Here is an 18,667-nt window from a genome sequence, read left to right on the forward strand (position 1 = left end):
TATAAAGTTTGCAAGTCCAATGGGCCTCTCTTTCCATTGATGGCCGACTAGGCCATCTTTCGATACATATGCAGCTAGAGACAAGAGCTCCAGGGTTCCGGTTAGTACATCATGTTGTTCCAACAATAGGGTTGCAGATCCCTTTAGCTCCTTGGGTACTTTCTCTAGGAGTAATATTTTCTATATTAACGGTGAAGAATTGGCTAATTGACCTGAGGACTGATAGAAATTATAAGGTTAACAAAGAGTGTGGTTGTTTAAAAAGATGTAAACTTTCATGAACAGGACACACAGTAAGAAGCCTAACAGCTCATGATAGATGTGACACATTCTGTGAGCTGTAGCTGCTGTCCCATGTCACTCATTCTACAGAGAATGCATCCTCTGCTCTGAAGTTCACATCTGGGCACAGAACCTAGCTATCTCCACCTCTGATTAGGTCTTTACTCATGGAAGTTTCTTACCATATGTGAGTAGGTCAGTCAATGCTTTCCTTTCCTCTCATAAGTAATATATGCTGACATGGGAAAATTTTAGCTGCAGATGCAGAGGCTGATGGGAGTGTGCAAGACTGCAGACTCAGCTTTTCTGCTTCCTTCTTTCTTGTATTTTTGAACAAGCTTGCAACCTATTTTTCTTTGAAAGAACCCACCCCTTCCTCTCTCCAAGCATGGGCTATACCACTTAACTATACCTATCTCTTTGTATTTCTAATAAATTCCCACTTAAAGCTTCAATACAAAGAAGAGCCTGCTTTCAAGAATCACTTATTGAGGGTGCTGAAATTCAACGCACCAATTGAGAAGGCAGGACTTGGAGGACATACTACAGACAAACTCTGAGAAAATAGCCCAGATAATACATACAAGAGTAGTAAATTTATCTCCCTTCAAAATTACCAAGAAGTGATTGAAATTGATCTGTCATGCCATCAATACAATTTTCTTCATCCCTTTTCAAATGTGTAAGAAACCCTTTTTCCCACAAACCACACTCATCAGGTGACAACTGGTGACTGAGTTCCAGACTGGGTGGAGACTGATGTTGCTGTGAACCAGACTGTTATTGTTCTTTTCCTCTCATTGTCATCTCTTCCTGCTACACATACAGCTGTAAAATCAAGCCAATATTGCCACTGTCTGTGGCTTCATATTTCTACTGCTAATCAGCATGTTTGGGAGGCTAGCCTGGGAAGCAGCTCCCACACATCTCATGAGTCATGTCTTCTAATGTTCTGACACAGTATCTGACCAAGGAAACTTAAGGAATAATCAATTTTAGTCTGTAATTGGAGGGGATCTTTAATTATGGCAGGGAAGATATGTTGTCAGAAACATGAAGTTCAAGTTACAGTGAGAGGCAAGCAAAAAGCAGAAACCACCAAATGCTGTTTCCCCACTTGTTCTAACACAATTCTTTGCAGATCTGAAAAGAGCAATTCTCAACTTCTTACGGAAAAACAACAACAACACAACACAACAGAACACAACACAAAACAAAACAAAACAAAACAAAACAAAACAAAACAAAACAAAACAAAACAAAACAAAACCCTGAGGTGTTAAAACAGTCTTGTAGCATAGAAGAACTTCTGGAGGTATCACATCTCTGATTTCAAGCTATCCTGCAGGGCAATAGTAATTAACACGGAATGGTATTTGAGAGGCCAAACCTATTCCATCTTTAGGCTGGCCCCTCTCTTAAAAGGAAAAAAAAAAAAGGATGAAGAGCTTGGCCTACAGCCAATCCCAAGCAATACCCAAATACCAGAATGGACCCTATGACTTGTTCTTGGCCAGAGTTACTCCTTAGCTACTTCCTAAAATCAGACTAATCAAAGATATACTTTAAGACTGTTTGTGATTGTATGCGGTCTTGCTTCAGAGCACTCACCTGACAGCTTCCAAAGTCACTAACTTAGATGCTTGCCAGGTTGGGCTTCCACTTTCTCTAAAACTTTGTCCTGATGAGAGTTCAGGTTTGCTTCACCAAACTGTCCTGTGGGTCTGTGGTGAGTAGGCTCAAACTGGAGTTCATAATAAAGAGACATAATATAGATGTGATGAGATTGTTGTTGGATCCTTAGTGGTCTTTTGGGGTTCACATGTGGTTGTTGGCACAACAGTATTGGCAGAAAAAACAGACTGTTTGATCAATGGAATAGAATCAAAACCCCAGAAATAGACCAACACACCTATGGACAAGTGATCTTTGACAAAGTGTTCTAAACTATACAATGGAAAAATGAAACCATCATCATGAAAACACCTTCAGCAAATGGCTCTGGTTTAACTGGATATCTACAAAGAGAAGAATGCTAATAGAACCATATCTATCACCCTACACAAAACTCAACTCCAAGTAGATCAAATACCTCAACATAAAAACAAATACACTAAATCTAGTAAAAGAGTCACTGGGAAACTGTTTTGAACTCATTGGCACACAGAACAAATCCCTGAACAAACCATCGAGGGCTCAGGCCCTAAGATCAACAATTTTGGGACCTCATGAAACTGAAAAGCATTTGCAAGGTTAAGGACACCATCAATAGGACAAAGTATCATCCTAAAGAATGGGAAAAGACCTTCACCAACCCTACATCCAACAGAGGAATAATAAAACCAAGAAAGGACTTAAGCAAATGAATATCAACAAACCCAATAACCCAACTAAGAAATGGGGTACAGAGCTAAACAGAATTCTCAACAGAAAAATCTCAAATGGCCGAGAAGCACTTAAAGAAACCCTCAGCATCCTCAATCATCAGGGAAACCAAAAAGACTATGAAATTCCATCTTCCACCAGTCAGAATGGCTAAGATAAAAAACACAAGCAACAGCACAAGATGACAAGGATGTGGAGCAGGGATACACTCCTCCATTGCTGGTGGCAATGCAAACTTGTACAAACACTTTAGAAATCAATTTGGCAGTTTCACATAAAATTGGGAATAATTTTACATGAAGACCAACTATACTACTTCTGGGCATATATCCAAGAGAAACCTCAGTATAGCACAGGGATACTTGCTTAACTATGTTTATAGCAACTTTTTGTTATGCAATAGCAAAAGTAGATTGAGGGACAGCATAAATGTCGCTCAAGTGAAGAATTAATCCTTTAGATGTGGTACATCTACACAATGAAATACTATTCAGCTATTAATAACAATGACATCTTGAAACTTGCAGGAAAATGGATGAGACTTGAAAATGTTGTCCTGAGTGAGTTAATACAGAACCAGAAAGACACATGTGGTATATACTAACTTATATTTGCCCATTTGGCACAAAGTGAAAGATAACCATGCTATAATCCATAGACCCACAGAAACTGGGTAATAAGGAAGGCCCAAGGGAGGATGCAAGACTCTCACTCAGAAGGGGAAACAGAATAGTCATCAGAGGAGAAAGAGAGAGGAACTGAGTGGATGAGGGAGTGAGGAGGGCTATGAGGATGCTCATCATGTGTGAAGAATCTGGGAGTGTGATTGGAAATCAGTGGGGGACATCTCTGGGAACAGCTGGAGACCTGGGTTCAGATAGGCAATGGGAGTCTATGGTGGTAATCCTAGCTGAGATTCCTATAGCTGGGGCATATAAAGTCTGACATGGCCACCTTCTGTAATTAGGCAGGACTCCCAGTTAAAGGAGGGGGACATCAACTGCCCACAGATCCTTCAGCCTAAAATTTGTCCTGTGTACAAGATGCACAGGGATAAAGATGGAGCAGAGCCTGAGGGAACAGTCAACCAATGACTGACCCAACTTGAGATACATCCCATGGACCAAACCAACCTCTGATACTATTAATGATACTCTGCTATGCTGCAGCTAGGAGCCTACCATAATTGTCTCCTAAGAGGCTTTATCCAGCAGTGGTTAAAAATAGTGCAGAAATCCACACCTAAATATCAGGCAGAGCTCAGACAGACTTGTGGAAGAGTAAGGTATAGAATTGAGTGAGCTACATGTCCAAATGAAACAATAACCAGGTCACAAATACACCTAACATGACTGTCCCTAGTACAATCACCAGTTTTGCACCTGGTTAGATGGTATTTATAACTACCTTCCCCCACTGCCCCTTCCGTATTTCCACCACCCTCTGCAAGCCCTTCAGCAGGTCTTGGGTCTTTGCCTTGAGTGTCCCATACCTTCATTCCTGATGGGTCTGTGCCCTTCGTCATCCTGCTTGGATTAAGCTGTTGTAGTTTCCCATTGACTTTAACCACAGGATATGGTAGTACGAAGAGACACCCTAAAGGATCTCCTGCACTCCAGACATAATCCTTCTTACCTCCATTGTAGAGAGGCAATCTAATTTCCCTATGATAATCTGACTCTATCATCCCTTTTAACACTGTTATCCCTTTTTTAACCTGTTGGTTTAAGGGCAATAGATGCCCAAAGTGACAATGGATAGTCTGAGCTTCCAACTCAATGGAATGTTTGTTTTCTGGATTGTAGTTCATTCTAGATGTAGTCAAGTTGACAACCAGAAATAGACATCATAGAATGTATTATGAATTTTAAAAACTATAAAAAAATCATTGGAAAGTAAACAAACAAACAAACAACAATAAAAACATCTCCCACTCTAGATTTTAATAAAAGCCCTCAGCTTTAGCTATTGCAAAATCGAAATGCTTTGCAGTATCTTGATATTTCCTCCACCAAGGAAACTCATACTCCAAGTGTATACAGGTCACTGGACACTCGAGGCTAGACTTGTGGCCAGAATGGAGCCAGAATGACCTGTAGCTGATTTCCTAATGAAGTTCTTGTGTTCCTCTGAGACCTCATAGGCCATGCTGTACTGTGTTTCTCTCAACCTTCTGGTCTCCCAAACCAAATGTGCAGTAAGCGCTCTTACAGCTCTCTAGGGCTTGCCTATCTCAAGGCTCCAAGCCATTCCACATGCCTTCTGAGAACAAGTTCCATGGGCTGCAGAAAGACAAGGCCAGGTTTCTCATTGTCTCCCTAGAAAATAGTAGTTCCTTGCCATTTCATTTAACCCCTTGTGCTCCGGGGTTATGTCAAAAACCAAACTCTTTGCATGTAAGAAGAGCAACACAAATGCTTCATTGTTTTAATCTGTGAGGCTTTTATTGTCAATCAACCATTTTTCTCATACATTCTTTTATGAAAACCTACTTGTTGGTTCTTACAAGAGCTCTTTGTAACCAATTACCTGTTGTGCATGACTGGGATTCAATTGTCAATAAGTCTACATTTGGCCATGTTTCTGTTTGATTTACTCACATATTTTCTAGAAACAATTTCACTGTATTCTGACAGGTTTCCCACTTTATTATTTACATTATGTCAGTGAAATTTGATGGGATTTATGGAAGCCAAACATTTATATTCCTTATTGCTTTGTATCTTTGACCTTGAATATAACTGGTGATGAACCAACACAGAATTCAACTCCAATGAGTAAGTGTCTGACGATTTAGCTACTAATAGTAGTTCTGACCTGCTTCATAACCCTGGTTATTAAACTAGCACATGGATTTAAAGATCAAGGCAAAGAGTTTGGTATCAAATTAGCTGAAGCCTGGATTTTATAAATTCCTTCCCAGAAACTCTTTAGACTACTTTATAAGTGAGCTGAGGACTTTCAGCCCCGAACCACATAGTTTATCAGCTCCTGGTAAAATCATAATGAATGCATTACCAACTGTGTCAAGGATTTGAACAAACAGTGAGGGTTTCCTTCTTGTTCTTTCCATCTCTTCTCTCAGTTGACTTATTTCATTCTTTGACATATCAGATTTCTTTTTGAATCCTTTAACCATTAATTCTTTTTGGACCTGTAAAGGAAAAATCTGCCATTATTTGCAGGCAGAATTTTCATAACTCTATCTCAAGTATCATTATCTACTTCTCCACCACCTCAGAAGGGTCTTTGATATTTCAAGACATGTGCATGTATTAATAGAAACACCCATGCTTTATGCATATACAGAGAGGATTCCTCAATACCTCCTCATACAGAGTGAAGAACATTGTTCCAATACACACACACGCACACACACACACACACATGCACACGCACACGCACACACACACACACACACACACACACACACACAATGCCCTTTGGGGGAGATTGCAGAAAGCAGGTGAAGTAAAATTGACTTTCAGTTCCAAGAAGGGGTATCTCTTTGATTATTTAAGAGATAATGGGAGTGCTGACCTTGTATAGAGAACACTGGTTATTAAACTCCAGCATGGGTTGGTTTTCTTGAGTGATGTGGCCCCTGGTAAGTTACTCAGACTCCACTAGGCGGCCTTATGCCTGTGCCTGAATGAGCTGCAGTAACTTGAGTCAATGAGAACATGAAACTGAGAAGATAGAGTGGGGGATGGGGAGGAGGAGACAGAAAAGAGTAGGGAACATATACAATCAAAACACATGACATGCCAGGCGGTGGTGGCACACGCCTTTAATCCCAGCACTGGGAGGCAGAGGCAGGTGGATTCCTGAGTTCGAGGCCAGTCTGGTCTATAATGTGAGTTCCAGGACAGTCAGGGCTATACAGAGAAACCCTGTCTTGAAAAACAAAACAAAAAACAAAACGAAACAAAACAAAAACCCCACATGACATATATTAAAAAGGTCAGCTCAGAGTCATTAGAAAAGTCCACCCGACCACTCCCCCCCCTCCCCCTTCCTGGAAGAGACAGGTCAGAGAGTACATAGGCCAGAAGGGAGAGGCTGAGTAAGCCCCTACTACCTCATTCCCAAAGACCAATCAGTTTAGAGGGTGCACTGTTCCCTAATCATATTGTGTCTAGTTGTTGATGCTGCTCCACCCCTGGAAACCATATAAAAACTTGCCAAATGGGCCACCTCTCCTTCTGGTCTGGGAAGACCCCAGTGCACTGGAACAATAAATTGCTCTTTGCTTTTTGCATTGATTCCCAGCTCACTCAGGTTCACTCAGGGGATCCCAGGTAAGCTAAGGCTCGCCAGAGGCTTACAGTATGATGCTGTAAAGGAATGAATAAAACACACACACACACACACATATTCAAAATAGTATACACAAAGATATTGTAACTCCCTAGATTTTTCAGCAGGAGAACTGACTTTTTATTAATTCTAAGCAGCCTAACTTATTTAGGTATACACTGGCAACAAGTTCAGGAATCTTATCTGAGTTTCATTAGATAGTTAAGGATGGGATAGGGGCTGGAGAGATGGCTCAGTGGTTAAGAGCAGCAACTGCTCTTCTAGAGGTCCCGAGTTCAACTCCCAGAAACAACATGGTGGCTCACAACCATCTGTGATGAGATCTGATGCTCTCTCTTGGTGTGTCTGAAAACAGCTACAGTGTACTTATAATAAATAAATAAATAAATAAATAAATAAATAAATAAATAAATAAATAAATCTTTTAAAAAAAGGATGATATACATGGTACCAAGAAAGCAATATGAACCTCAACACACTTATGCTCTCAGTGTGAAGTCTTCTTTCCCAGAGTTTAATTAATTTGCCCTAGTAGGGACAGGGACATCTAGGGTAAAGTCTGCCTCTGTCACCTAGCCCTGGGCCACACACATCTGTGCTGGTTTCAGCCTCCTCTTGTTAGGGTAAACCAGCAGTCTGGTAAACAGTTTTCCACCCCTGCCTCTGTCTTACCTGAAGAGAAATCTTTTAGAGAAGAATCAGCCTTTCAATGCAGGTCAGCTTTGCCTCTGAGTCTGGCTGCAGAGTGCTCTGTCCTCTCTCACAGGCACTGTGACATAGACCCAGTAGAAACCAGGGAAGTTCCAGCTTTTTGCCAGAGAACTTGTGAGGAGTCAGCTCTTTATTAGAGAGATGTTTAAGAGAAGAAATTGAAACTAAAAGAGTTCCTAACTGGGGTGGGGGTGGAGGGGTGACTCAACCAGCCCAGCAGGAGTGAGGGGTCTGCTCTTGGGAGGAGGGTCTCAGGACTTCTCAGGTAGAGATTGATCAATGGTGCCATTTCTTGTGGGTGTTTCAAAATGCAGGGTGAAAAGGGTGTGGTTTTGAAATCATTCTCTTATGTTTCAGTCCTTTTTTGTCCATTAGTGTTTGTTTTGTGAAGTTGCCAGCCCCACTGTGTTACACATAGTTAGCAAGCGATTGTGCAATTCAGAAGTGGACGTAAATGGATTAAAAATCATTTCTCTGTACTGTGAAAGAGTACACATAGGAAGAAAATGGGTAAAATTGGGAGGAACAATGAGAGAGAAAGGAAGGGGAAAGAGGTGGGGGAGACAAAGAGAGGGAGGGAGGAAGAAAGGAAGGAAGAGAGAAAAGGAGAGAAGGAGGAAGGAAGAAAAAAAAATCACTGAAAGTGAAAGTGAATCTGAGTTCCTTTAAACATATTGAGTTCTGGGAAATCAGCTACCTTGTTTGTTTGTTTGTTTGTTTGTATGTTTGTTCGTTTGCCTTTTGGACTAGAATAATTGATGTTAACACTATATACAGTCCCAAAACATTTTTAGAACCACTTGAATATTTATCAGTCATGTGAAATTCAAGGGTAAACAAAAGGAATTTTTTGTTGTTGTTGTTTCTAAGCTTAAAGGGGTGGAGTTTCCAGTCATTTGTAGTATGTTTCCTTAGAAACAAGTGAGTCAGGGTCCTGACCCTAAACCATTGAGTGTAAATAACATCTCTCAGAGGCTGAGGGAAGCCACTGCCAAAACTCTGAGACAGACATTTGTTTGTGACTCTGAACTCAGGCTTGGAATGGCCATGGAGTTGACAAGCCACTGGCACTATGGCTCTGAAAAGTGTCCCAAACTGTGCTTTGACGTTCTGAAGACATCTAATTACCCCTCATGCTGATTTACCCACTGACTGGTACTTAAAACCTCCCATGGACCTAACACAAATCAGACAATAGGTCAGACTTTGAGTAGAAGTGTTGAGTTCTTTCTATAAGCACACATGATACAAGCATGCACTCAAAAGTATACTACAGAAATACTATACCACCCACTGTTATGCTATCAGTTAATGTACCACCAGAAGTGTTTTTAAAGCCCTGGGTTTAAAACACTATACCACCACCAGAAAAATATTTATGCAGAAATTATCTTTGTGTTTCTGTATTCCACATGAGTGAAGAGCCCTGTGACTATAACATTTCCTTTGTGTGGTACTGTTATTCTGAATGTTCAGCTGCAGAGCTGAACCCCTCATCATTGGGTACCTGTGTGACAGCTAAGAGTCTTCTAATGACCTCCCCTCTTATAGAAATTTAGGAGAGGATTTTATTACATTATGAACAATGAATGTACAGCATGCATTTGAAACAATTATGGTAGGCTGATCATTTTTATTAAGAGTTTTCACTTAACCCGTGCTTCTGCCACATTGTAGAAGGCATTTATCCTCAGAGATATGCAAATCATGTCATAGCAGCAAAAGAAAGATAAAAATGAAGGTTGGTTTCACAAGAGGTGGCACTGTGATCATGAGCCTCAGAGGAATAGAACGAAAATTATTTTGAGTTCTCCATTCTGTGATTGTGGAAGTCATTCTAAAACTCTTAGAAGGAGAAAGTGTTTAAAAACACTCTTAGAAGTGTTTTTAAAAAATAAAAAGAGAGATTATTAAGGAAACACAATAGGGTGGAGCATGAAAGAAAACAAGAAGTTCTCTAAAAGGTGCAACTCCCACTCACCTATGCATTCTGTCTGGAGGGAAATTTCTCCCACTCTCCAATGAGTTTCTCTGCTCTCCCAGCAGCCACAGAGCCTTCCCACATTGAGCACTGCCCATTGTCTACCCTGGGAACCAATGTCTGCAGACAGCATGAGACCCTAGGAGCTGTGTCCTCTGGTTATGTTCAGACTTTTATCATGTTTACAACATGCCAATCCCAGCTTAGGGCAAGCTACATCTTTGAATTCCTTATGAGCACATGACTAAGAATATCCAGAAAGGGTATGTGTGAATCAAAAAGGTCTAACCGAACAGAGGTGCCATATCACTGTGTTGTAAAAACCAATCCCAATAATACAATTTAGTATGTCTACAGAGTCCATGTTTACAGTATCAAATATAAGACCCGATTACAGATCACATGAATCTTCACTTCTAACACAGACATGAACTGAGTCACCTCATAAGCCAAACATTCTTTTCACATATAAACTCCACTTTGTGAACTTTATTTCTCGCTTCTTCCTAATAAAGTATCACTGTGTTCAAGTCTCGTTCAGTGCCAAGCTGTGTCACTGTCCAAAGCTGTGTCCAAAGTTTATTCCTTGATGAGTGAAACCAGGGTAGAGAGCTTTATTCTGTTCGGATTTTAGAATATGGTGCACCGTGAACGTTTCTCCCTTATTTTCTGGATCTCTTGATGTAGTATCCTGCTCTCATTCTGGAATTCTTCCTTGAAAAGTCTTTCCTGTTCCTAAAATGGAGATGAAAAATGAATTCAGAAGGCATCTCCCATTCCTCAGACTCACACACTCTCCTTGGTAGTTACACTAAATCCTGGGGGGTGGGGGGGAGGGCAGATTTTGACATGTATCTCAAAAGTCTTTTCCTTCTTTATCTTCCATAATTTCTCTCACTTCTTGTACACCTGCATATATATATATATATATATGTCTATATGTCTATATGTCTATATCTATATCTATATATATCTGCAGCTTTTGAAATGTAGCCTGACAGTTCTAAGCACCAGTAGCCTACAACCCTCAGGTCCAATTCTTACGTCATTTGACTCATGTAAAACACAATTTTCTATCAAATTAGCACCAGCTTGCCTGTTCTTTCTTGCCTCATCACTGAGCTCTGTGGTGCACACTCTCAAACACAAGAAAGAAGTTGATAAAGTTGGGCTCAAACAAAATGGAAGGCCACTACCTGAAACAGAATCAGGGCAGGTGTTCAATCAAGAAATTTGGTAAAAGTCCCAGTTGTAGTAACCAAAAGAGAAGACAAATATATTGAAGGCCTTTTTATTAACAACCATGGAGGCTCAGTATAGATGTGGAGGGACGCACAGAAAACAAGATGTTACTGGCAATGTGTCCATTTAACCATTTTTCTTAAAGGTTTGGGACTGACTCTACTCTCTAAGATACTTCCAGAGAAAAGAGCAATCTAGGTGTGGGAGAAACAAAATTTCTATTGGTCCTATTAAAAAAAAAAGAGTTGGATATTATATCATAGAATCTGGTGCAAAAAGCCATTTTACATGTAGAAATTACAATTACTCTATTTAGCATAGGAGAAAATAATAGTTCAAAGTAGGTTAGTTGGGGATTTTATCACAAAAAATCCTAGAAAACACCTGAGGAGAACCTGTAATTCCAATCTATGGATTAATAGACATACCCTGATAAAGGGCTTCATTTAGCAATTAGCAGACTTAAAGAGCCAGTGGTGGTCAGGAAAAAGAGCAGTAAGGAGATGAGAATATGCTACAGTTTGTGAGCGATACCCTGCCATTGGGGGATGGTATGTTATTTATTGCCCTTGGATTGAGAGTGGGGAGGATGGAGCACAGGTCTCTATTCACAACTCAGTCAAGCCTTGACCTTGTGAACCTAATGCCTCAGTCTCCCCATATACATTGTTGATTGGACCACCCGGAACTGAAAATTTAAATGGTGCAGCCAACTCTGCTGGCCTCCATCAGGCCTGCCTAACAAAAACCACCCAGGTCCACAGAACAGTAAAGAACCAGGTAAAGGGCTGTAAAAAGGTTCTCCAAGAAAATGTACCCAAGAAACAGGCTGGAGTGGTCACTCCCATATCTAATACAGTAGACTTGCAACCAAAATTAATCACAAGAGATGGGAAGGATACTTCATACACATAAAAGGAAAAATCCACCAGGATAACTTCTCAATATTGAACATATATGCTCCAAATGCAAGGGCACCCACATTCGTAAAAGAAACATTATTAAAGCTTAAACCACATATCAAACCCCACACATTGATAGTGGGAGACTTCAACACCCTACTTTCACCAAAGCACATGTCATCAAGACAGGAACTAAACAGAGAAATATTGAAACTAAGGTTATGAATCCAATGGACCTAACAGTGAGGGGGTCATTACTCATATCGCATTCAGAAACTAAGCCATGGACCATTTTGACCATTTCCTATCTATCCTAGGTGGAAGGTATTCTGCTTCTGAAGTTCTGCAGCTGATCAGCCTGACCTAGTCCCTTAAAGATGGCTTCCCCAGTCTCCAGTTGGCACTTCAATGTGACACAGTAGGAGGCCAGGTAAAGCTTCTTGGGGGAGGGAGGAATTGTGCTTCTCTAAGTTGAAGTCTCAGGGAGAAAGGGGGAGGGGGATTTATCTCTGAGCTTTGTCTTGTACAACTCTAGGAGCTTGTGTTCACATAGTAAAAGCTCACTGCCAGCTTGCACATGAAGATCATAAATTGAATAAGAGATTATAACAGAGAATGCCTACATGCATATACACTAGGAACAATTATATGGCTTAACTTTTACCATTTGTCACTGGATTGCAGGGTCCTTTAAAACTGTAACTAAGCCATCCCTGAAGTCTAGTTTTGACACACTCAGTCCATATCTTATCTCCTGTTTTTGCTCCTAACTCCTGTGGTACATATCTCCCTTACAGCCTCCATTTAATGATTTTGGTAGCCATGGAATGTGTCCTAAGTCTTAGAAATGTGCTGTTATCTCAGAATCAATTAAGAAGTCTGTTATAAAAGGAACTCTAATGTTTCTGTGGATGTTGCCATTTGGATGTAACCCTTTCATGCTAGATGATTCTGCAGAATAAATGCTATTTGTCTTTGTGTACTATCTGAGTCTGGGTTCTTCCTTCAGTGATTTTCAGGCCCTACAACAGATATCTACAGAACCTTTCACCCAAATACAAAATAATGTTTTTTGTTATCAACACTTCATGACATCTTCTCCAAAATTGACCATCTAGTGGGTCACAAAGCAAGCATCGACGTATAGGAGAAAATTGAAATAAGTTCTTGTATCTTATCAGTCCATCATGGATTAAAGCTGGACCTTATCAACAACAGAAACCTTAAAAGTTCAAGGAAACTGAACAACTCCCTACTCAATGATCACTTGGTCAGGATAGAAATCAAGAAAGAAATTAAATACTTCCTAGAATTCAATGAAAATTAAGGTGTGACATACAGACTTAGGTGACTCAATGATAGCAGTGTTACAAGGAAAGTTCATAGCTTTGAGAGCCTTCATAAAGAAATTAGAGAATTCTCATACTAGCAATTTGAAAGTACATCTGAAAAGTCTAGAAAAAAGGGGCAAATACACCTAAGAGGAATTCCTGGCAGGAAATTGTCAAACTGAGGATTGAAATCAATCAATTGGGAACAAAGAGAACAATACAAAGAATCAACAAAGCAAAGGCCTGGTTCTTTGAGAAAATCAACAAGATAGACAAAGCCTTATGCAAACTAACCGGCAGAGAATATCCAAATCAATAAAATCAGAAATTAAAAGGGAGACATAACAAGAGACACTGAAAATCCAAAGATTCCTTAGCTCTTACTTCAAAAGCCTGTAATTTACAAAACTGGGAAAATAAATGAAATGAATAATTTTGAATGATTTTCTAGATGGATAGCACTTAAGTCAAGATCAGATAAACTAAAACCCCCAAGAAAATAGAAGTAGTTATTAAAAGTCTCCTAACCAAAAAACAAAAACAAACAAATAAAACAAACAAAAATGGACGGGTGTAACCTCCCCCACCCCCTCAGCCTGAAACCAGTTTGCTCAGGTTTCACTGTTTGCATGGGGGTGGAGCCTGCTGCTTAATCATTCTGCCATCCCCACTGGTAGAGCCTGCCCCCTTGCTGTTCTGGAGCCATACACGTGGTCATCCTGCAACTGGACTCCAGGATTATTTGGCGGGAATTAGTCCGTTCCCCTTCGTTCATAACTGGGTGCATGAATTAGAAAAATTGAGCTTTGATCAGAACCTGGTTTGTCTTAGCTCCATCTCTCGTGCACTGCCTAGTCCCCCCTCTTCTCTTCCAGGTTTCCAAGATGCCTTTCCAGACTAGAACCCAGACATGTGAGCCGCTGGCCGGCCACAACAGGCGGGGCAGATGGTTTTACTGCAGAATTCTACCATAGAATTGGTAATCATAGAAGAGGTAATACCAACTCCTCAAACTATTTTACAAAATAGAAACAGAAAGGACATTACCAGAGGCATTCTCTAAAGCCACACTCACCCTGATATGTAAAATATACAAAGACTCAACAAAGGAAGAGAACTTCAGACCAGGTTCTCTTATGAACATTAATGAAAAAATACTCAATAAAATACATTCAAACTAAATTTAAAAAAAACATCAAAAATGTCACCCACCACGATCAATGAGGCTTCATCCCAAGGATGCAGAAATGGTTCAATTTATGAAAATCAATGCATGTAATCTACCATATAAACAAACTGAAAGGGAAAGTAGATCTCATGAACATTTCGCTGCATGCTGAAAAAGCCTTTGACAAAATCTATCACCCCTTCATATTAAAAGTCAGGGAGATATCAGAGCTAAAAGGTGCATAGTCAAAGCAATATACAACAAGACAATAGATAGCATTAAATTAAATGGAGAGAAACTTAATTCAAATCACTAAATATATGGATAGGAAAAGGCTGCCCACTGTCTCCCTATCTATTCAATATATTTCTTGAAGTTCTAGATAAATCAATACGACAACTAAAGTATGAATCAATAAGACAACTAAAGGAGATCAAGGGAATACAAATTAGAAAGAGAGAAGTCAAAGTATCACTGTTCTCAGGTGGTATGATAGTGTACATAAATGACCACCAAAATTCTAGCAGAGAACTACAGATAATAAATGCTTTCAGCAAAGTGGTGTCTAGATAAGAAAAACAACCGAAACAAACAAACAAACAAACAAACAAAACCCACTAGCCCCTTTTTACACAAACGATACGTGGACTGAGAAAGAAATTAGGGAAATGACACCTGTAATAATAGCAACAAATACTATAAAATATTTTGCTGTAACTCTAACTAAACAAGTGAAAAAAATCAAGCAAGTGAAAAACATGTATAACAAGAACTTCAAGTCCCTCAAGGAGGATATGAGAAGATGGAAAGATTTCCCTACTTGTAGGTGAGTATGAATAACATACGTAGTGAAAATGACCATGTTAACAAAAACAATCTACAGATTCAATGCAATCCCCATCATAATTCCAACATAATTATTTACAATCCTTGAAAGAGCAATTCTCAACTTCCCTACAAAACAAAAACAAACAAACAAACAAACAAAATCCCAGAAAAGTAAAACAATCTTGTACAGGAAAAGAACATGTGGAAGCAACACCATCCCTGATTTCAAGCTATCCTACAGAGCAATAGTAATTAAAACTAAATGGTATTGGCACAAAAACAGACTGGTTGATCAGTGGAATAGAATGAAAAACCCAGAAATAAACCCAAACATCTATGGACAGTTGGTTTATGACAAAGAAGCCAAAACCATGTAATGGAAAAATAAACGAGTCTTCAACAAGTGGTACTAGTCTAACTGGATGTCTGCATGTAGAAGAATTCAAATAGACCCATAACTATCACCCTGCACAAAACTCAAATCCAAGTAGATTACAGACCTCAACATTAAGCCTAACATATTAAATCTAATAGAAGAGAAAGCTAGGGAACTGCTTTGAATTCATTGTCTTGGCACAGGAGACAAATTTCTGAACAGAACATCAGTAGCTCAGGCATTTAGATAAACAATTAACAAGTGGGGTCTCATGAAACTGAAAAGCTTTTGCAAGGCTAAGGAAACCACCAATAGGACAAAATGGCAGCCTACAAAGGGGGAAAGGATCTTCATCAATCATACATTTGACACTAAACTAATATCCAAAACATAAAAAGAAATCAAGAACATCAACAAACCAATTAAAAAATAAGAGCCGAACAGAATTCTCAAAAACAGGAATCTCAAATGGCTGAGAAGCACTTAAAGAAATCTTTAACATCCTTAGTCATCACAGAAATGCAAAACAAAATGACCTGAGATTCCATCATATACCCATCACAATGGCTAAGATAAAAAACTCAAGTGGTAGCACATGCTTGCAAGGATATGGAGAAAGAGGGACACTCCTCCAATGCTATTGGGGGTGCAAACTTCTACAAATAACTTTGAAAATCAATTTGGCAGCTTCTCAGAAAATTGGGAATAGCTCTGTCTCAAGACCCAGCTATACCACTCCTGTGTATAGACCCCAAATATTCCCCACTATACCACAGGGACAGTTGTTCAACTATGTTAATAAAAGACTTATTTGTAATAGCCAGAAACTGGAAACAACCTAGATGTTTCTAATCTGGAGAATGGATAAAGAAAATGTGATACATCTATAAAATGTAATATTGTTCAGCTATTAAAAAGAAAGACATCTTGGAAGGAAAATGGCTGCAACTTGAGCATATCATTATAAGTGAGGCAACACTGAACTAGAAAGACATGTATGGTATATATTCATTTATAATTTGACATTAGCAATAAATGCAGGATTACCATGTTATAATCCACAGACACAAAGTAGATGAATTATAAGGGAATCCTAAGGAAGGATGTGTGACTCACACTCAGAGAGAGAAGCAAAATAGTCATCAGAGGTGGATAGAGAGAGGGAACTGGGTGGGAGAGGAGATGATGAGGGGTATAAGGATGGTGATTTGGTTTGGAGAGGGGCAGGAAAGACCTGGGAGTGAGACTGGATATCAGTTTTGGGGGGGGGGATCTCTGAGAACAGGTGGAGACCTGGGTTGGAGGAGTGTATATGGGTGATACTAGCTGAGATTCCTACCAGCAGAGGATATAGAAACTGAACTGGATACCTACTATAGTTAGGCAGGACTTCCAGTAGAAGGAGGGGGACATTAACCCACCCAGAGATCCTTCAACCTAAAATTTGTTCTGGCTACAGGATGCACAGGGATAAAAATGGAGCACAGACTGAGGGAATGGCTAGTAAGTGACTGGCCCAATTTGAGACCCATAACAGATGGGAAAAAGCCAACCACTGTCACTATTAATATACTCTGCTATGTTTTCAGACAGCAGTCTAGTATAACTGTCTCCTGAGAGGCTTCATTCAGCAGCATATGGAAACAGATGCAGAGACCCATAGCCAAACATCAAAGAGACTTCTGGAAGCATTGGAGATAAAATTGGGGGAGGTGTGTGTGTGTGTCAAGGACTCTAAATGAAGACCTACAGAATCAACTAACCTAAGCCCAAGGAGGTTCCCAGAGACTGAACCACCAATCAAAGAGCATGCAGGGTTTCAAATTAGACATCCTCCCCAACCCTACATGTAGCAGATGTGAAGCTTGGCCTTCCTGTGGCTCCACTAACAGTTGGAACAGGGGCTGTCTCTGACTCTGTTGCCTACCACTGAATTCCCTTCCCCTACCTGGACTGCATGGTTGGGTCTCAGTAGGAGAGGATATACCTTGTTCTTCTGGGACTAGATGTCCTAGAATGGGTGGTACCCAAGGAGAAGAAGGGGAAGAATGGGGGTAAAGAGTTATAAGGGCAGAACAGTAAAAAAAGAAGGGAGGGACTGAAATTGTGATGTAATGTGAATAAAAAATAAATTATGACAGAAAACCAACCAACCAACCAACCAACCAACAAAACCTAACCAACCAAATAACCCAGTGCAGCCAGAACCCAGTACAGCCAGAACCCAGTGCAGCCAGAACCCAGTGCAGCCAGAACCCAGTGCAGCCAGAACCCAGTGCAGCCAGAACTCAGTGCAGCCAGAACCCAGTGCAGCCAGGTACCTGAAGTTTAAGGGATATGATTCTTTGTTGCTCTGCCATTAACTCTTTCTGTTCCTGCTCCATCTTTTCAGTCAGCTGTTTCATGTGCTCTTGATAACTCTGTTCCTTCTGTGCCATCAGCAGCTCGTGCTTCGTTTGCATTTCCGCCAATGCTCTGTTTGCCGCCTCTGCGGCTTCTGCTTTTATATGTTCCACTGAGAAAAGAGAGAAGCAAAGGCGATGAAGAGTACATTTTGGGAGAGGCTTTTGGTTTTTTACTACTTTGTGGAACCTTTACCCTGGAAACTGGTGAAAAAGCAGGGACATTGCCATGTCTACTGGTATAAAAACAGACACCATGAAGCTAAGAGTGATATTTGTCATCTTTTCTCTTCAATGATGACGTCATATGGACCAATATTGCAACACATGCCGAGAATTTCCAACATCTGGAATCTTCTCAACAGCTCCCACCTTCAGTCCTCTTTTCCTTTTCTGTGAGTGACTGGTCCATCTTTAGAACTGTATCGGCCAAATCCTCCTTGGACTCAAAGTATTTTCTCAGCATCACTTCAGCCTAGATGTTGAAGGGAGTTAGAATGAGGAAGTAATTATGTGAGTTGAAGACAAATCAAACTTAACCTTCAATTTAATTTTATCAACTATGTGACAAATACCTTGTAATTCAAACGGTATTTCATGTTTGAGGTTTTAAAATCAACTTGAGGTACATCCAAGGATCAATCATTTCCAGCCATTCAAATTGTAGTAACAGGTGACTCCATTCATCTAGCTGCATCTTTGATGCCTTATCCCCCTCAAAATATTTATTTCATATGTT

General features: G+C 40.0%; 1 protein-coding gene and 1 long non-coding RNA gene across 2 annotated transcripts; both read right to left on the bottom strand.

Annotated features, from left to right (window-relative positions):
• Positions 1–139: 139 nt before the first annotated feature.
• LOC115030305 lies at positions 140–5,813 on the bottom strand. The gene is made up of 3 exons (XR_003835892.1): positions 5,686–5,813; positions 1,894–2,026; positions 140–219 (listed from the first exon to the last, which is right to left on the bottom strand). It is a non-coding gene; the product is annotated as an uncharacterized LOC115030305 (long non-coding RNA).
• Positions 5,814–9,294: 3,481 nt separating this feature from the next.
• On the bottom strand, positions 9,295–18,402 carry LOC110288301 (guanylate-binding protein 1-like). The gene is made up of 3 exons (XM_021154687.2): positions 18,301–18,402; positions 17,848–18,041; positions 9,295–10,414 (listed from the first exon to the last, which is right to left on the bottom strand). The coding sequence occupies exons 1-3, from the start codon at positions 18,392–18,394 to the stop codon at positions 10,310–10,312; spliced, it is 393 nt and encodes a 130-aa protein (XP_021010346.2). The 5' UTR covers positions 18,395–18,402; the 3' UTR covers positions 9,295–10,309.
• Positions 18,403–18,667: the final 265 nt, after the last annotated feature.

This window comes from Mus caroli, unplaced genomic scaffold (assembly GCF_900094665.2).
Source record: "Mus caroli unplaced genomic scaffold, CAROLI_EIJ_v1.1 scaffold_12983_1, whole genome shotgun sequence".
Taxonomy (NCBI): Eukaryota; Metazoa; Chordata; class Mammalia; order Rodentia; family Muridae; genus Mus; species Mus caroli.